Source organism: Sturnira hondurensis, unplaced genomic scaffold (assembly GCF_014824575.4).
Source record: "Sturnira hondurensis isolate 20B ecotype Veracruz unplaced genomic scaffold, ASM1482457v3 Scaffold0008640, whole genome shotgun sequence".
In the NCBI taxonomy this organism is placed as follows: Eukaryota; Metazoa; Chordata; class Mammalia; order Chiroptera; family Phyllostomidae; genus Sturnira; species Sturnira hondurensis.
In genome coordinates, this window is record NW_028081271.1 from 23,954,133 (window position 1) to 23,975,084 (window position 20,952).

The 20,952-nt window shown below is 43.7% G+C and overlaps 1 protein-coding gene and 1 long non-coding RNA gene across 2 annotated transcripts in view; one reads left to right on the forward strand and one right to left on the reverse strand.

The window, feature by feature from the left end:
- ACSS1 (acyl-CoA synthetase short chain family member 1) overlaps nt 1-13,494 on the reverse strand; it is a 78,675-nt gene extending 65,181 nt beyond the window's left edge. The window contains exon 1 of the mRNA XM_037055506.1: nt 13,076-13,494. Coding sequence (XP_036911401.1) covers nt 13,076-13,472 — 397 coding nt within the window. The 5' untranslated portion in view covers nt 13,473-13,494. The remainder of the gene's footprint in view (nt 1-13,075) is intronic.
- Nucleotides 13,495-13,771: 277 nt separating this feature from the next.
- Nucleotides 13,772-16,061, forward strand: LOC118993232 (uncharacterized). The gene is made up of 2 exons (XR_005067804.1): nt 13,772-13,954; nt 15,863-16,061. It is a non-coding gene; the product is annotated as an uncharacterized LOC118993232 (long non-coding RNA).
- Nucleotides 16,062-20,952: the final 4,891 nt, after the last annotated feature.

Consider the following 20,952-nt stretch of genomic DNA (forward strand, 5'->3'; position numbering starts at 1 on the left):
GGAACATTGATGTGAGGGAGGAACATTGATGTGAGAGAGGAACATTGATGTGAGAGAGAAACATTGATCGGTTGCCTGCAGTACACTCCCTCCCCAACTAGGGACGAAACCCACAACCTAGGTATGTGCCCTGACTAGAGATTGAACTCGCAGCCTTTTAGTGTACCAGATGATACTCCAACTAACTGAACCACCCGGCCAGGGCTGGAAAAGTTATTTAATGCAAATAGAATGCCTCTGATCCAGTACAACATTTATGCAAGGGGCTCTCACAAGTGGTAGAGATGCATGCTGTCCAGGTCAAGGAGCCACATTCCTTCTCAGGTGTCCAGCCAACACCCTAAAACCAGCCTCTTTTCCAAGGAGTATTGCAAGAATGGGGAAATGCAATGCTGGTTTTCCAGAAGACTCTGCTCCCCTCCCCCTCCATTACCCAAGTACTGGTCACATGACTGCCTGTAAAAAAACAGGTCAATTCTGTCAGTTTACTGTAAACCTGAAGACTAGTAGGATCTTGTTCATTTGCTGACATGCTGTTCAAAGTGAGCTTAGCTGTGGCTGTCAATGCCGGCCTCCAAAGCCAGGCTTCATTGCTCACCTCTCCATCAACAGGGAAAATGATCACCACAAATATCTGTTAGGAGCAGCAGCTATCTGTCCATCTGGTCTCCAAAGTCACCCCAATGTCCGGGTATATAAATGTTTTTTTTTTCTTTTCAAGGCACTTACTTATCTTCTTCAAATCAATCTCCTCCTATGTAAATGGGAGCTTCATTATCTATCATTTTAACTCACAAGGCTATGGCCAGAAACAAATGAAATACTGAATGTTAAAGTGCTGTTATATAAATACAAGGTACTATTACCAACTGATAAATACCATGCTATGAGTTAGAGACTTTTTTTAAAAGATTTCATTTATTTATTTTTAGACAGGGGAAGAAAGGGAGAAAGAGAGAGAAACATCAATGTGCAGTTGCCTCTCTCGCGCCTCCTACTGGTGGACCTGGCCCAAGACCCCGGCATATGCTGACTAGGAATCAACCCCCAACCCTTTGGTTTGCAGGCCAGCACTCATTCCACTAAGCCACACCAGCCAGGACAAGTCAGACACTTTTAAATAGGATATAACCATTCTGACAAAATTTATGGGGGATACCAAAAGATCATGAGATTTTTTTTAATTCTTGAGAGGATGAACTCACATGAAAATATTTGAATATTAAAATATGAAAATATTTACATACTTTAGCTAAAATGTGCACGTGTGTGTGTGTGTGTGTGTGTGTGAATTACATTTTCCCCTCTTGGGTTATGTTATCTATTATTTATTCTTATAATAAAATTTTCAATTCTATTTTCTGACTCTTAACAAGCATATAAATTATATAGCAAAAATATGTAATAAATAAAGATAAATGTCATAAAGAAAGTTACTATTTATTGACTCAAAAAAGTTCTTTGACTTATTAAACAAACAGATGAGAAGAAATGCCCCAAAACAGAGAGAAGAAAGAAGAGAAACTGAGAAGGCGCTTGGTGGCAGAACCTAGATTTATATAATAAACCCAAAATCAATGTGTATGTTTGTGTCTCAATATGTCCCAAAGTTGAGATATCAAGTTTTCACACTAAAACTGGGGATTTCTGACTTTTCTTGAACAAGCAGCAGATGAGGATACACCCTACCCTGGGAGCTGAGGTGGTAGTCACACATCAGCAGAGCAGGTCCTGTCCCCCCTCCAACTGCCTGGCCCTGGAGGACCTGATTGATGAAACAGGAAGCAGTGACCCTAAGCAGGTCATGACAAGCCTTGGAGTGCCCAGCTCCTTAATGCTGAGGACAGATACTAAGAAAGGGATGGAGGACAGAAACAGAGTGAGTTAAAGCTTTGCCCTGAGCAGAAGAGTGATGCTTCCATGTGTATCTGAGTAATGCCTGGCTGCTCCAGGCATTACTATGGAACAGATACAAGCCCTTAGTGCCACCCCAGAGTAGCCTTGAGAAAATTCCAGATGACAGGTGTGCACACTCTTATCTGAGAAGCCTGCTCCAAAACACCTTATTCCACCTTGAGGTGTACCTTCTGAGTCACCTTGGAAAAAAGGCTGGCTCAGATATAGCTTAGGAAACAATCTACACGTGATCCAGTGACCTGTCCAAGGCCTAGCCAGGAAGCAATAGGAAGGGCCTCAAATCAAAGGGGCTAAAGCAAGGGGCCCCAGCAGGGCTCATCTACCCACATTGCCTGCTCCCATAGCAGCTAGGGTGCCCACATATGACTGCCCAATTTCAAACCTAGATCCTCAGTGGCCCAGAGCCCAGCAGGGCATCCTGTGCATGGTTTACACCAAACAGAAGGGCAGAGGTGCTGAAGGTGGAGGGGAAAGACCTGTCCCAGGATGGACAGCACCCAGGATGTGGCTGGGTGGAGAGCAAGACAGCCCTATGTCCATCTCTTCCTGGGACTGACAAGTGGCAGGAATTCAGGCAGGTCAGCACTGAGGCCCAGGTGCAGTATTCCTAAGTGCCTTCCTTGCATATGCGAGGTGCTGAACAAATGACCACTAAGGCCCTGAGTGATCTACCTCTCCTCATCGGCAGTGCCAATTTTGTTGAGCACTTCCTGCCTTGAGACCTTTGCATGGTTTCTTCCTGCCTGGGGCACACTGTACCACTCTCCCCACTGCTGTTCTCACCTGGTGCCCAGCCTCCTGTAGGTCCAACCTACACATTGTCACTCTTTCAGTGAGTACTTTGCATCCCTTTGACCTTTAACTCACTCACCTGTGATGTTTGAACTTACTGTCCCTCTGTGGACAGGGGCCAGATATCCTGTTCATGTTTGTATACATGTGGCCTAATGCAGAGCAGAGAGCAGAAAGCAGAGAAGCATCACAGCTCTGGATGATGGACAGCCCATTCAAGTCCTTGAGCTAAAGAGCAACAATGGAATCTGAAGGGCACTAGGTTGGCACCATGCCCCAGGGAGGGAACAGACCTCTTCCTGTCTTCATGGCTTTGTTCCTCAAGAAGTTCTCTTGTTGGTCTAAGTCAGCACTTCTAAACCTCCCAGAACTCAGAGGGCTTCTTACCACACAGGTTGTGAGCCCCACCACCACCAGAAGTCTGAATGAGCAGGTCTGGGTGAGCCTGAGCATTTCACCTCTGACAGATCCCAGTGCTGCCATTGCTGCCGGTCCAGGACCATGCTCCCACAGACAGGTATGCATGTGCACATCTAAACACATTCTACTTTATACATATATTCCAGATTCCAGGGGGCTTCCTTTCCCCTATGGGGACAGAAGTGATCAAAAACACTTGCCAGATCTGTAAGACATTTGACCACACCCTCACTAGATGGCAGCCTGAGTTACAGGTCAAATCTATCCTCCAGAGTCCAGCCATGTCCAAATACTCACTAAGCAGAAACAACACTCTTGTTATTTAATCTAAATTTAATTTTTCTAATCTGAAGTTGGGATAACAGTTTCTAGCTCTGGGAGTAACAGCGGGAATTAGATGTCATTGGAGAGTTTCCTGGCACAGGGTCAGATTTTGTGGCTGTGTTCCCAAAGGGAAGCACAATTCACAACTACTATGGTTGATACTCAGATGACATGGACACTTAGAGAAAGCACTGTGTGGAGTGTGGGTTACAGTGGTTCCAAAACACCATGTATGTGTTAGCTTTTAATACATACATACATATGTATGGGTCCTGCTATTGCCTCAACTGCAGGGAGAAAAAAGAAAGAAAGAGAGCAAGGATAAAAGGAAGAAATCCTTATTTCTCCACATTTTAAAAAAAGTATCCACCCAGAGAACTGGGCAGTGGGGCAAAAAAATTCCACTTAAAAGCATTTCCAAGAACAGTTCAGCAGGGCCCTAGGTACAATGTAAGGCTCAGGTCAAACCCCAACTCCTAATTCAAGCCTTTTCCAAAATTCCCAGCACACAGTAATCTCTCCTTTCCATTGATCAGTGGCCCAGTTAATCTGCCCAGTGGTCTCATTCTGGGACACAGTGCTGGCTCTGTTAAACTCTCTGCTGTCTGGGTCACAAGATCATTGAGAGTAAGAACCATGTCCCTTAAGATTCACATATCATAGGTGTGGGTTGGGGAGTGACATCATAATTCTTCCCTTAGCAACTATAAATGCCGTGAGCAAGTTACCCTAGTACGGATTTGCTCATTTATTAATTTGTGATTCATCTCCTCATTAGAATGCAGACTCTGTGGCACTAGGGCATTTTCTGCACTGTTCATCATTGTACATGAGCTGGAGCCTTTATTCCCACACCTGTACAATGTGACCACTTCACACTTCACACTGGTGTCATAACAATGAGATGAGAAGAGGCTCCATCATGTTCACCTCAAGACAGTTTAACACAGAGTCCAGCACAGCCCTGTAAATAGCTAAGTAAACACCAGCTAATGGTTCATAGCTCTGGCATCTGTTTGTTTGTTTATTTGTTTGTTTTTTAAGACTACAAGGACCTGGCTTAGTAACTCAGTTGGTTAGAGTATTGTCCGATATGCCAAGGTTGTGGGTTTGATCCCTGTTCAGGGCACACACAAGAATCAACCAGTGAATGCATAAATAAGTGGAAAAACAAATCAATGTTTCTCTCTAAATAAATATATAAGTAAACAAAATTGATAAAGACTATGAGAGGTTATCATTTTCATTATAAAGATGGCACACACTTGAATAGGAATTTTCAAGAAATCCTGTCAGTTTTTAAATGCACCAATCCTCCTCCCCAACTTTAAGTAAACCCACATACAGAAGTTCTACTTTAATCAAAAAGGGGGGGGGGGGGATTTTATAGTCACAACAGAATTTACAATAGGTTTTCTTTAAATAAAAAATCTTCCTGCCACAATTTAAGATATTTCATCAATCCCCAAAATTGTGTTTTCCAAATTTCCGGAGGCACCTGGTTTTTAAAAACTAATTAATTTTTTATTGTATTTTCTTTCCATTACCATTGCATGTGCTTTATAAAGTAAGTCAGGCCTCTGACAACTACGGAGAATTCAGTCTCCTCTGGAGGACTTTCTCTTAAGACTTGGGGTTACATTTTCATTTAGAGTTCCTTGAAAAACCTTAGATAAGTTATTTCAATCACTGAGAAGTGAACCACAGGAATATAGCATTTTATGATTGACTGTCAGTGTATCTGCCTTCTAAATTACTGGAAGCATGTCATAAAGAAGAGAAAGGTACAGTAAAATGGTTCCCATTGCTGCAACTAATGTTTCAAAAAGCATCCAGAAATCTCTGTGTTCAACACTTGGTTAAAAATTATTGCTCTACACCCTTGCTTGAAAGTTAGAATACACACACTTTTTTTAAAAATTGGACTCAGAATCCAGTGTTTAGAAAGTAGAGTGTACTTGTGTGTTTGAAATCAGCACATGTTGTTACCTTCCGGTTCTGCATTTGCAACTTCCTGACATCTTGCGTTTATACACCACAGAGCAAAACATCTGTTGAGCCATACTGAGGACAAAGCCAAATTTCAAAAACTGGAATCTTTTTTTTTTTTAGTCTTAGCTTTACAAAGAACCTTCTGTAAAGCAGTTTTATGTAAGGTAATAGAAGCAAGACACTGAATGGGGTGGTGACTCTATCTTTATGCCCAGGAGGTCTTTTGACACCATGACTCACCTGGTGACCTAGCTACCAACCCAGAGCTCCAGGATGGTCTTTGAGCCCTGTTGGCCACCTGCATACCCTCTTGACCTGTTTCCTACCTATCCCAGATTGATCAAACGTAAGCCCCGTGGTCCTGTTCAGAGGAAACAGCACTCTCAGCAGCACTGCTGAAGACCAGGCTCAATGTCATAGCCCTCCACACATCCTCACCTCCCTACCCCTACAGCATTCATTAATAAATAACAAGGACCAGAGATTGGACATGAGTAACACACTAAAGACTGTGCAAAGAACCCTGACCGGGTAGTTCAGTTGCTTAGAGCACCATCCCATCCCCAAAATGTCAAGGATGTGGGTTCAATCCCCCATCCTGCCAGGACTCATACAAGAATTGACCAATGAATACATAAATAAGTGGAACAATAAAATCAATGTCTTCCTGTCTCTCCCTTCCTCTCACTTAAATCAATAAATTAAAAAATTTATGTAAAAATGGATTATGCAGTGAGCTTTACTAAGTATTTTCTCATTTAATGCTAACAACATTCCGAGGATTTCCCAGGCCATCCTCTGCTGGTCCTAAGAAACCTAGCAGACTCTGCTGTGGTGTCTGTGACCTCTGGATGATGTTCATTGAGCTATTGCCAAGCTGTGAGAAGCCCTGTGTAGGTGCTTTGAGACACAGTTCCCGCTGAACCCAGCCTGAATCATCCTGGTCAAGGTCCCAGGCTTGTAACAACAGCCCCACACATAGCCCAGTGGGGAGCAGAAGCAAGTCATGCCCACAGGGGCCTGTCCAAAGTCCTGACCCACAGAATGGTGAGAGTAATACAACACTTGGGGGTGGTTTGATATGCAGTAGTAGCAACTAGAACCAAATTTAGACGGTCCTAATTGTACAAACAAGGAAACCAATGCAAAGAACAGTAAAGGGAAAGCAACAATTCAGACCTAGATGAAATTCTCAACACACCAAGAACCATTAACCTGTACTACATCCATCTGCCATTTCTGTTTGTTCACTAGAGTCATTGCCAGGACACATCCCAATTCTACCCATTTAAAAGTGTGTCTGTCTGCCCTGGGTTAGGACACACAGGTCAGTAGTTCTCAACCTTGTATATGCCTCAGGAGCACCTGCAGAGCTTGAAAACACAGATTGCAGAGCCCCAACCTCAGGGTTTCTGGTTCTGGTGGATCTAGGATGGGGCCTGAGAACTTGTATTTCTAATAAAGTTCCTAGGTGATGCTGATGCTGCTGGTCTGGGGACCAGAGTGTGAGAACTACTGGTACAGATTTTCCTGAAGGGATAATGGGGGTTTCAAAAGTGATACTCCTTTGGAATAAGTCATCATCATACTATCACACGGATCAGTCAAAAACACACCCACCATTCCACATTCTAGGGGGCTCCTAGGGCAGCTATAGCCGGGTTTGGCCTTTTTTAATACTATCACCTCTGTGATTTGCAGACACTGGCAAAGGGCAGAGATATTTCTTTTTCTTTTTAAAAATAATATATTTTATTGGTTATGCTATGACAGTTGTCCCATCCCCCCCTTGCCCCCCCTTAATCCCCTTGCTGGTGCACACATCCTCCCACCCACATTCCCCTGCTTTAGTTCATGTCCATGGGTCATACATATAAGTTCTTTGGCTTCTACATTTCCTATACTATTCTTAACTTTCCCCTTTCTATTTTCTACCTACCATTTGTGCTACTTGTTCTTTGTACCTTTTCCCCCTCTCCCCCCATCCCGCTCCCCTGTTGATAACCCTCCATGTGATCTCCATTTCTGTGATTCTGTTCCTGTTCTAGTTGTTTGCTTAGTTTTAGTTTTTTATTTTGGGGGGTTTGGTGGTTGGTAGTTGTGAGTTTGTCATCATTTAACTGTTCACAGTTTTTGATCTTCTTTTCCTTAGAAAAGTCCCTTTAACATTTTATATAATAAGGGCTTGGTGATGATGAACTTTTTTAACTTGACCTTATCTGAGAAGCACTTTATCTGCCCTCCCATTCTAAATGATAGCTTTGCTGGATAGAGTAACCTTGGATGTAGGTCCTTGCCTTTCATGACTTCAAATACTTCTTTCCAGCCCCTTTTTGGGCAGAGATATTTCTGAGATGAGAGGGTAGACATACACACACATTCAGGGTAAGAATGCTGCTTGAAAATTTTTTCCACAGGGCAGTTTCTGAAGCTCAATTTCTGGAGAAATAAATTTTTAAAAAACAAGAACTTCTGCTAGCCAACCACGTGTTGATCCTGACCAAGAGAGACTCAGGAGGCCCTTCCTGCCTTCCTTGTGAGATCCATCCCCAGTGACTTATTTGGTTTCAGAGGCTACAAGTGTGCATGAGCCACCAAACCTGACAATTCACAGCAGTCTCAGTCCCTCCAGTTTCAGCCAGCTTGCACAGAAGCTGCACATTTTCTGCTCTGTACTTCAATCAGTTGTTCTCCTCCCTTCAACGGTATGTGTCACCAACTTTACAAACCTAAGGGTTTCTTTTGTTATCCCACTAACTCAAGGACACTTGCTGCTGACTCAATTTTAGAGAAAACACTTGTCTAATGAGTGTTTCATTTTGATTAAACCATCAAAGTAGTAACATTATGAAAAAATATCTGGTCCAAAGTTCTTTCCTAAGTTTCTTTGTTTGAAAAATAATTGCAAGACACTACCTTGTATGATTCTAAGGATCAATGAATCCAAGAGTGGGTTTTTTGAAAAGATAAAATAGACAAGCCTTTAGGTAGGCTCATTAAGAAAAGAAGAGAGAGGACACAAATAAACACAATCAGAAATGAAAGAGGAGAAATTACAACTGATACCACAGAAACAGAAGGGAATGTAAGAAATTACTATGAAGAACTGTATGCCAAAAAATTTGAAAACCTAGGTGAAATGGACAAATTTCTAGAAAAATATAATCTTCCAAAACTCAATGAAGAAGAAGTAGAAAGCCTGAACAGACCAACAACAGCAGATGAAATTGAAGCAGTCATCAAAAAACTCCCATCACAAAAAAGCCCCAGACCAGATGGTTTCACAGGAGAATTCTATAAAGCATTTAAGGAAGAGCTAACCCCTATTCTTCACAGATTATTCCAAAAAATCCAAAATGACGGGAAACTCCCAAACTCCTTTTAGGAAGCCAGCATCATCCTAATTCCAAAACCAGATAGAGACACAACAAAGAAAGAAAACTTTAGGCCAATATCACTGATGAACATAGATGCTAAAATCCTCAACAAAATATTGGCAAATCGCATCCCACGATACATCAAAAAGATCATACACCACGACCAAGTGGGATTCATCTCAGGGATGCAAGGATCATTCAATATCCGCAAATTAGTAAATGTAACACACCACATAAACAAAAGCAAAGACACAAACCACATGGTCATATCAATAGATGCAGAAAAACCTTTTGATAAGGTACAACATCCATTTATGATAAAGGTACTCAGCAAAGTGGGAATAGAGGGAGCATTCTTCAATATAATAAAGGCCATATATGAAAGACCTACAGCCAACATCATACTCAATGGGCAAAAATTAAAAGCTTTTCCACTAAGATCAGAAAGAAGACAAGCTTGTCCCCTTTCACCACTTCTATTTAATGTAGTATTGGAAGTTTTAGCCTCAGCGATTAGGCAAGAAAAGAAATAAAAGGCATTCAAATTGGAAAGGAGGAAACAAAACTGGCATTGTTTGCAGATGACATGATAGTGTACATGGAAAATTCTATAGACTCTACCAAAAAACTCCTCGACTAATAAATGAATTTGGCAAAACAGCGGGTTACAAAGTCAATACTCAGAAATCAAAGGCATTGTTGTACACTAACAATGAATCAGCAGAAGCAGAAATCAAGAAAAAATCCTATTCGATATAGCAAAAACAAAAATAAAATATCTGGGAATAAATCAAACCAAGGAGGTGAAACACCTCTATGCAGAAAACTACACAACACTGAAGAAAGAAATCAAGGAAGACACAAAGAAATGGAAACATATACTGTGTTCATGGATTGGAAGAATTACCATCATCAAAATGTCCATACTACCCAAAGCAATTTACAGATTCAATGCAATACCTATTAAAGTGTCAATGGCATATTTCAAAAGCATAGAACAAACACTTCAAAAATTTATATGGAACCATAAAAGACCCCGAGTAGCAGCCGCAATGTTAAGAAAGAAGAACAAAGTAGGAGGGATCACAATACCTGATATCAAACTGTATTACAAGGCCACTGAAATCAAAAGAGCCTGGTACTGGCATAAAAACAGGCACATAGACCAATGGAACAGAAGAGAGAACCCAGAAATAAACCCAACTCTCTACAGTCATTTGACAAAGGGGGCAGTAACATAAAATGGAGTAAAGATAGGCTCTTCAATAAATGGTGTTGGGAGAACTGGACAGCTACATGCAAAAAAATGAAACTAGAGCACCAACTTATACCATACACAAAAATAAATTCAAGGTGGATAAAAGACTTAAATATAAGCCGTGATACCACTGAAGTCCTAGAGGAGAACTTTGGCAGGAAAATCTCAGATATTTCACGCAGCAACATTTTTACTGATATGTCCCCTAGAGCAAGGAATATAAAGGAAAGAATAAACAAATGGGATCTCATCAAAATAAAAAGCTTCTGCACAGCTAAAGAAAACAGCATTAAAATAAAAAGACAACCTACTGTATGGGAAAACATATTTGCCAATGACACCTCAGACAAAGGTTTAATCTCCAAATACAAAGAACTCACATGACTTCACTCTAAGAAGACAACTAACCCAATTAAAAAATGGGGAAAGGACTTCAACAGACACTTCTGCAAGGAGGACATACAGAGGATCCAGAGACACATGAAGAGATGCTCAATATTGCTTGGTATCAGAGAGATGCAAATTAAAACCACAATGAGATACCACTTTACACCAGTGAGAATGGCTATCATAAACAAAGCAAGAAACAACCAATGTTGGAGAGGGTGTGGGGAAAAGGGGACTCTGGTCCACTGTTGGTGGGATTGCAGACTGGTACAACCATTATGGAAAACAGTATGGAATTTTCTCAGAAAACTAAAATTGGACTTGCCTTTTGACCCAGCAATTCCACTGCTAGGATTGTATCCTAAGAACCCTAAAACACCAATCCCAAAGAACATATGCACCCCAATGTTCATAGCAGCACAATTTACAATAGCCAAGAGTTGGAAGCAACCTAGGTGCCCGTCAGTAAATGAATGGATCAAAAAACTATGGTACATATACACAATGGAATTTTATGCTACAGAAAGAAAGAAGGAGCTCCTACCTTTTGCAACATCATGGATGGAACTGGAAAGCATTATGCTGAGTGAAATAAGCCAGGTGTTGAAGGACAAATACCATATGATCTCAACTTTAACAGGAAGCTAAACAACAAAACAAACAAGCAAGCAAAATATAACCAAAGACACTGAAATAGAGAACAGGCTAGCAGTGACCAGAGGGAAGAGGGGAGGGAATTTCAGGGGAAATAGGGGAGGGATTTAAAGAAACATATATAAAGGATACATGGACAACAACTGAGAAGGGTGGAAATGGGAGGGAGGGGGAAAGCACGTGGGTGTGGGAGGGGATGGGAGTAATAGACAGAAAACTGTACTTGAAAAATAATTAAATAAAATTTTTTGAAAAAAAAAGGACACTACCTTGTCTTGCTACTTCTAAGTATAAATGAAAACTGCTATGACTTCTTGATGACCAATAAGTGTTGGGCCTGTTCCACACATCCAGCACTCTGTCCTCACAATCAGCCTAGCAGGAGGGCTTACTGTTCCCAGTTTACAAACGAGAGTTAGGTTCAGAGTAGTTAGGTTCAGAGTAGTACTAGGTTCAGGCCTAGTAAATGGTGGAGTTGTGCAACACGGCAGATCCTACCTTCATGTTCAGGACTTGGCCAGGGCCTGACCCTGCTATTAAGATCTGCAAGTTCAGCCCTGGATGGTGTAGCTCAGTGGATTGAGTGAAGGCCTGCGAACCAAAGAATCGCAGTTCGATTCCCAGTCAGGGCACATGCCTGGGTTGCAGGCCACCTCCCATGAGGGCACGCATGAGAGGCAGCCATACACTGATATTTCTCTCCCTCTCTCCTTTAAATAAATAAAATCTTTTTTTATTTATGTATCTTTAGAGGGGAAGGAGAGAGGGAGAGAAACATCAATGTATGGTTGCCTTTTGTGCATCCCCTGCTGGGAGTTGGCCTGCAGGGAACCAGCCTGCAACCCAGGCATGTGCCCTGACTGGGAATCAAACCTCGATCCTCTGGTTCGCAGGCCTGTGCTCAATCCACTGAGCTACACCAGCCAGGGCTCCTTTAAATAAATAAAATCTTTAAAAAAAAAAAAAAAGATCTGCAAGTTCTTCCCTGAAACACCTCTTCAGGAAACCTCTTCAGGGAGACTGAGGTAACTCGGTATCATAGTCTCCCTGACCATGGAGCCCCTGGGCAACCCACCTGGCTGTGAGTCCCCTACTCCTAAGGCTGCCTGCCCACACTCCGCCTACTCTGCCTGGCTGGTTACTGCCTTCAGTTCCTAGGCCTTCCCTCCTTGCTGCCAGTCTACTCGAGCTACCATGCAATTCCCAATTCCTAAAAAAAAAGTAGTAAATTCAATCTTAGCAGAAACCAAAGGACTGAGTGGCTGGTGGAGCTGGTTTCTGAAACTTCAATTATAACCAAGTCTAAAACACGCCTTCGGTCTTTTTGGGAAAGGTGGGAAAGGTGTTGGGAGGGTCCCTCCACTCCTTTCTTCCGTTGTGCAGGCGCTGCCTGGGAGCAAGGAGATTAAGTGATTCCAGCTGCTGGCCTTGGACTTCCGGCTCTCCGGCCACACTCCACAACCGGGTTTGTTTACATTTATCTGCAGGCCAGTCGCTTGGCAGGCAACTGGTAGCAACAGCCTGATGCTTTTCAGTTTTCCCTCCAGCCCGGGGGACCGGAGTATGTTAGTCCGGACTCCAGCGCGCCGGACACCCACCACCCCAGCCCAGCCCAAGTGTCTCCTGCTGCTCCCCGCTGGCTTGCGATCCGCGGGGCGGTGGAACCCCGAGGTTAAACTTGAGAGTCCGCCATTGGAGGAGGCAGCTGGGGCAAGGCCAGCAGCTGGGCGACCCGAGCTGACGCTGACTCGGGTCTCTGCGGGCGCCGGCTTGAGTGAGGAAAGTGGGATCGGGACTCCGGGTTGCAGCGGACAGGGAAGCTGGAGCCTCTGGGGTCCGGAGGTGAAGGCCCACTGACCAGCAATCTGCCCAGGACCGCTGCGCCGGCTAGGTTCTGTGAGTCGCCTATTGACGCATGAGTGAGGGCCACCCAGGGTCCCCACAGCCCACTCACCAGACACGTTTAGCTGGCCTCCCAGGAACCAGCCGATCTTGCCGCTGCTGAAGTCACAGTCCCAGACCGTGTGGTAGGGGGTGTCCCACACTAGCGAGTCCCGCGCCAGCGGCCCCCAAAAGGCGGCGGGCTGCCGGGCCGCCTGCTCTCTCAGCGTGTGGTACGAGGCACGGTGTGCGGTGTCTGCGGCGGCGGACTGCGGGGACGCCTGCACTCTCAGTGTGCGGTACGAGGCAGGGTGCGCAGTGTCTGCGGCTGCGAGTGTGCTGCCCGGGGGCCCCGAGGCGGCTCTGAAAGGCGAGCTCACTACACGCAGCGGCCACCCCCGCAGTCTGGCTCGCCCTTGTAGGATGTCCAGGAGCCGCCTGACGCCGCAGCCCAGACTGCGCGCCGCCATCTCCCCCACGCCCCAAGGCCTCTGTTTCTGTAGCCCGACTGCTAGCGGGGTTGGAAGGGGCAGGGGCAGCAGTCGCTCCAGGAGGGCCCCGCCCTGTCTCCGCCCTCCCGCCACCACCCACTCCACCACTTGAAGCTGCCTTCCCGAGCTCCCCTGTCTTCACCTCCTCTCTCACTGCCTTAGAGAAGAGGACCTCAAAGAAGGAGGAGAAGTAGCCTGGAGAGGGATAATGGGGAGCCGTGTAGAGCGGGGTCTCGGTCCTGGTGAGGCTGCGGGTGGGGTTCCCCTCATCTGTGTTATCGCCCTATGGGGCGTTGGGGCCGTTTTGGTTTCAGTTTGTTTCTTCAAGTTCCTTCAGCTGCGCCACAATTAGAGACACGTGCGTCTAGGACGCAGGCTGGCTCATAGCTCTTAGTCTTCCGGGTCTGAGGAAAGGAGCCCTCACAGAGCAGAAGTGATTGATGCAGCGAAGTGCACGGTGGGTGCGAGGACCAAAGTTAGTTCGGTATGCATTTGATGGTGAAATGAAAATATTAATCCCTTTGTGTGCCCTTGAGAGAGAATACCTCATCTGCTAGGCCGATCTTTACCTCCTAAAACACATATGCAGGTAAGCCCCCTGTAGGCTAAATGGGCAGATCTGGAGCCCAAGGGCAAGGAGCCTGTGGTGACCTGGGGTCCAATGCTTTTATCACCCAGCTGTCACCTCAGCCCAAAGGGAGTCTTCTCCTGAGAAAGGGGGAAGGAGGAAAGTAGCAGACAAGCAAATGCTCCACTAAGGTACACTGGTTTGGGACTGAGTAACTTTGGGAGTTTTCACCAATTGCTCCAGCTTCTGTGGCCCGGGACCAAACCCTGTATATTCTAGCTTTGTGACATTTGGCAAGTTCCTATATTTCTCCATACCTCATTTTACTTTTACAGAAAAATGGAAGTAATATCTCCCTCCCCTGTTGTAGTAAAGAATAAATGAGATTGTGTCTGAAGCATCAAGCTCAATAGTAATCCCCAGTCTGAGGTGCATTGGAGGAGACTATTCAACACAAACACATGAAATGTGATACAGCACAGCTATGGAAAAGCAGCACCTCTCCAGCTACATAGCTCTGCTCACTCTCCAGAGAGACACCTTTGGTGTTTCAGCCCCAGGAAAAGGAAGTCTTGAGGTGAAAAGCAAAAGTGCACTCCCAGAGCCACAGGAAAGCTGACTTACACTGACAGAAGTCCCCTCCTCAGGTCCCTGATTGGTCCATCCTCAACAAATGAGGACTCCAAATCCTCCCAATTTGGTTGGCCCAAAAGGCCAACCAACTGTCCTAATTGGTCAGAATGGAGCCTCTGTGATTGGTCAGTGAAGATGCTGTCAGGGATATAGCCTGCAGCTCCAATTGGATAGGGAGCTCCAATTGGAAAGGGAAAGTCTCAGACCTATTGGTTGAAATAGGATTCCAAAAACTCTTGTATAAGTGCTAGCTCAAATGGCAGGAAGACAGTACAGGCAAGCAGTTCAGTGCAAGCTTCTTCCTGAAGTGCCATTTGCATAAGAAGCCCCTGCACAGAAATAACTGCTAGGCTCTATGTTTGTTTGAACCCAATTAGCCACCAGAAGCCTCTCTTAGTAGGCATCTTCTCAGGGTCCACACCTGGAATCAGCACATACGGAGCTTAATAGTGGAGGCAGTGTTTATATTGTCAAGCCAGAAAGCATAGAAGGGAATTCACAGAAAATTGCCTCAACCAGGTTCTTAAATATTTCAACACCCAAGAATAAGTACATAATAAAGAAGGTAAGCATGGGGTTTTTGAAAACTGGTGTGTTGAGTTCTTTGGATTGGGGAAAGATTCCACCCTCTTAGTGAGATCGGCAGAGGGGAACGTCCCTGCCATTCCAAGGAGCTTTTGCAGCCAGTTAGCACCAGGCAATGTTGAATCACCTGCTTCCCGCCAGAGAAGAGAGGACTTTAAGGCTGGAGAACCACTGTTAAAACCTAGCTCTAGACCTGTGCCCAGCACCTGACCTGCATTTTTAACTGAGTTTAAAAATTATTTAGTGCTATCAACTGTGGTCCACTATTAACCCTTAGTGGAACAAATGAGACTGAGACCAAATGAGTCAGTAGACCTACTAAAGAGCACCTGCCTGATGGGGTAGCAGGACCAACACCCAGCATCTTCTCCTCTTCGCATTCAATATCAAATCACCACTTGGCAGAGTCCTCATTTTAAATGAAATATACAAAATTGTAAATAGAGACAGGCCATAACTGTGGCAGGGTGTCCCAAACATGGCCACAAATATTGCATCCCCTTGTGTAAATGTGTGAGAGGTACGCTCCAAGAGGAGGAGCCTGATCCCCTTTTGAATGCGGCCTGTTGGATTTTTCTAACAGAATGTGGTGACAGTGCTCCTCTGACAACCCCAGGTTTGGGCCTTGTGAAACTATGGCTTCAGCCCCTGCTGTCTTGGAACTCAGCTGCCATGCCGTAAGGGAGTGGGGATAGCTTTCCAGAGGAAGAGACCCTATGGAGAGAACAATGAAAAATATGTATAGAATTGACTCTTCTTTAAAATAAAGAACTACATAGTTCCCATTTCCTTCTGGTTGGATGAAGAAATGATTGTGTATACACAAAACATTTCAAAACCCATCAGGTGATACAGAACTGTACTTCCTACAACCCAAGTTACAAGAATTTTCTGCTGAATGTCACAGTCTTCTGAGGCCAAGGCCGTTCCTGCTATGTCCTGGAAGCATATCACCCTAAACAAGAACAAGCTGGAGCCAACTGGCCCCTGCCCTAGCCAGCTGTGTCCTGTGGGGCCTGGGTAATTTTGAGAGAACAGCAGGTTATCCAAACTACACAGATCACATTTTCTCTCCTGGAACGCCGCCCCCCCCCCCTTGACCTTAACATGAGAAGAGCCCTCCAGTACTGAAAGTTGTAGTTGGTAGACACAGAAGTTATGAAGGACTGGGGAGATTTCCTTCAGGACCCCTATATTTCAGGCCTGCTGTTTTAGTTTGAGATGGTACAGCCACAATTGGTGATACTCATAATCCTTAGAGATAGATGCTTTGATCATCACTTTATATAGGAGAACACAAGCACAGGGAGGAGAGATGTTCACTCAAGGCCACAAAGCTAGCCAGTGGTAGAGCTTCAGCTTTCTGCCTTCAGAGTTTATAGTTTTAACAGCTTTAGGGATACAGCCTACCAACACCCCTTTTGCTGTTTGTCTTCATAGGTTCTACAAATGACATTATTCAGAGAGTTGCAGTAGCTCATTGCCCCTAAGAAACAGTCTCTGTTGATAATGGATCCCCTGGGTGAACCACCTGCCACCAGTCACCAAGACCTAGTGTGGAAGGCTAGATGCTAAAATCCTCAATAAAGTACTGGCAAACCATATCCAGCAGTATATAAAAAAGATCATATATCATGACCAAGTGGGATTCGTCCCAGGAATGCAAGGATAGTACACTATTCACAAATCAATGAATGTAATACATCACATAAAAGAAAAGACAAAAATCACATGATCATATCAATAGATATGGAAAAAGCCCTTGGTAAGGTACAACATCCATTTATGATAAAAACACTCAGAAAGGTGGACATACAGGGGTCATACCCCAATGTAATAAAGGCCATATGTGAAAAACCTACAGCCAACATCATACTCAATGAACAAAACCTAAAAGCTTTCCCACAAAAATCAGGAACAAGATAAGGATGTCTGCTTTCACCACTTCTATTCAACATAGTTTTAGAAGTTCTAGCCACAGCAATCACACAAGAAGAAGAAATAAAAGGCATCCAAATTGGAAAGGAGGAAGTAAAGCTGTCATTTTTTTCCAAATGAGATCAGAGTGTACATACATACAAAACCCTACAGACTCCACCAGAAAAACTACCCAACCTAATAAGGGAATTTAGCAACACAATGGGATACAAAGTCAATATTGACTACCAAAGACATTTTTGTACACCAACAATGAAATATCAGAAACAGAAATCAGACTTTCAGCAAAGATGGAGGATTAGGTGGAAACACTGTGCCTCCTCACACAACCAAGTTTAAAGACAACAAAGTTTTAGTAACAAGAATGCAACCAAAACAGACAGAAAATTGAACTGTACAGAAGTCCGACCACAATGAACCATTCAGCCAGACTGGAAAGAGGGGCGAAGTCACCAGCTGGCTAGGCAGGAAAGATCTGCCAGACCAACCCAGGAGTGCAGATGGCTGCTCATAGATCCCAGGTATGGGGTGGCAATGGGTGGACCCAGTGAGGGCTCAAGGCAGCTGGCTGACCCCAGTCACACATTCTCACGCAGATAAACCAGGGGAAGGAGCAAGCAGTGAGACAGACCACTCAGGCTGGGGCCCCAGTGATGGGAATTAGAGCCTAAAAGCACCAATTGGAAAGGCTTTCGGGGTCAAGGTGCTGGGAGAGGCTCCCAGGCTCACAGAGAGTTTGTTGGAGAGATCCACAGGGTCCTGGAGGGTGCACAGGCCCACACACCCAGGAGCTGGCATCAGGGGGGCCAGGTTTGCTTGTGGGAAGCAGCAGAGGGGACTGAAATCTGAAAGAGAGAGCATGGATCAAGCACCATTGCCCCTCTCTGACCCTGTCCCCAGATACAGCATCACAATCCAGTGACCTGGGTTGCCCCACCCTGGTAAACACCTAAGGCTCCACCCCTCATACATAACAGGTGTGAACAAACCAAAATATTATGGCTCAAGAACAACTCAAAGCCCCAGAGCCAATAATTCTAAGCAACCAAGAGAGAGCCAACCTATCAGATGCACAGTTCAAAATACTGGTGATCAGGATGCTCACAGAACTGGTTGATTTTAGTAACAAATTGGAGGAACAAATGAAGACTAAACTAATTGAAATGAAGGGATATGCACAGGAAACCAATAGTGATGGAAAGGAAAGTGGGACTCAAATCAAGGGAGTGGACCAGAAGGAAGAAAAAAATGACCAACCAGAAAAGAATGAAAAAACAAGAATTCAGAAAATGAGGAGAGGCTTAGGAACCTCCAGGACATCTTTAAATGTTCCAATATCTGAATTATAGGGGTGCCAGAAGGGGAAGAGAAGAGCAACAAGTGGAAAATTTATTTGAACAAATAATAAAGGAGAACTTCCCCAGTCGGGCAAAGGAAATACACTTCCAGGAAATCCAGGAAGCTCAGAGAGTGTCAAAGAAGTTGGATTCAAGGAGTAACACGCCAAAGCACATCATAATTACATTAGCCAAGATAAAAATGAAGGAGAGAATCCTAGAAGCAGCAACAGATAAGGGGACAGACACCTATAAAGGACTTCCCATCAGACTGTCAGCTGATTTCTCAAAAGAGACCTTACAGGCAAGAAGGGGCTGGAAAGAAGTATTCCAATTCATGAAATCCAAAGACTTACAACCAAGATTGCTCTATCCAGCAAAGCTTTCATTTAGAATGGAAGGGCAGATAAAGTGTTTCTCAGAAAAGATCAAATTCAAGGAGTTCATCATCACCAAGCCATTATTATATGAAATGTTAAAAGGACTTATCTAAGAAAAAGAAGATAAAAATATGAACAGTGAAAGGACAGCAAACTCACAGTTATTAACAACCACACCTAAAATAAAAGCAAACTAAGAGGACAGCTAGATCAGGAGCAGAACCATAGAAATGGAGATCACATGGAGGGTTAGCAACAGGGGAGTGGGAGGAGGAGAAGGGGGGAGAAGGTAAAAAGAATAAGTACCATAGATGGTAGGTAGAAAATAGACAAGGGGGAGGACAAGAATAGTATGGGGAATATAGAATCTGAAGAGCTTGTGACACATAGACATGAACAAAAGGGGGGAATGGTGGGGAAGAAATGTGCAGGGTGCAGGGGAATGAAGAGGGGGAAATAGGACAACTGTAATGGCATAATCAATAAAATATATTTTAAAAAAAGAAAGAAGCAGAAATCAGAGAAAAAAATTCCATTTGCTATAGCAACAACAAGAAAAAAGCACATAGGAATAAACCTAACCAAGGAAGTAAAAGACCTGTACTCAAAAAACTACATGTCACTGAAAAAAAAATTAAGGAAGACACAAACAAATGGAAGCATATACTGTGTTCATAGATTGGAAGAATCAACATCATCAAAATGTCCATATTACCTGAAGCAACTTATAGATTCAATGCAATCCTATTAAAATACCAATGATATATTTCACAGATATAAAACAAACATTTCAAAAGTATATATGGAACTATAAAGAATCCTAAATAGCCTCAGCAATTTTGAGAAAGAACACAGTAAGAGGGTTCACAATACCTGACATCAAACTATGCCAGGTATTACAAGGACATGGTAATCAAAGCAGTCTGGTAGTTGCATAAGAACAGACACATAGATCAATGGAACAGAATACAGAGCCCAGAAATAAACCAATCTCTATGGTCAATTAATATTCAACAAAGGAGGCAGAAGCATGAAATGAAGTAAAAATAACCTCTTCAACAAACAGTGTTGAAAGAGCTGGACAGCTTCATGCAAAAAAAATAAAACTTGACTGCCAACTCACACCATACACAAACATAAGCTCCAGATGGATTAAAGACTTAAATATAAGTCAGGGCACCTTAAAAATCCTACATAAGAACATAGTTAGGAAAATCTCAGATATTTCATGCAGCAATATTTTCACTGATATGTCCCCTAGAGCAAGGGTATAAAGGAAAGAGAAAACAAGTGGGATTTCAACAAAATAAAAACCTTCTGTGCAGCTAAAGAAAACACTATCAAAATGAAAAGGGAACCAACTGTATGGGAAGATATATTTGCCAATGAATCTCTGACAAGGGTTTAATCTCCAAAATATACAAAGAACTCACATGCTTCCACTCCAGGAAGACAAACAATCCAATTTTAAAAAATGCACAAAGGACCTGAACAGACACTTCTCCAAGGAGGACATACAGAGGGCCCAGAGACATATGGAAGGATGCTCAGTATCACTAGCCATCAGAAAGGTGCAAATTAAAACCAAAATGAGATACCACTTCACACCAATGAGAATGGCCATCATAAACACATCGACAAACAAGTGCTGGAGAGGTTGCAGAGAAAAGGAAACCCTAGTACACTATTGGTGGGAATGCAAACTGGTGCAGGTACTGTGGAAAACACTATGAAATTTCCTCAGAAAACTAAAAATAGAACTGCCTTTTGACCTTGCACTTCTACTACTGGGATTATATCCTAAGAACCCTGAAACACCAATTCAAAAGAACCTATGCACCCTGATGTTCATACCGCCACAATTTACAATAGCACAGTGCTGGAAGCAGTGTAAGTGCCCATCAGTAAATGAGTGGATCAAAAAAACATGGTACATTTACACAATGGAATAGTATGCAGCAGAAAGAAAGAAGGAGCCCCTACCCTTTGTAACAACATGGATGGAACTGGGGAACATT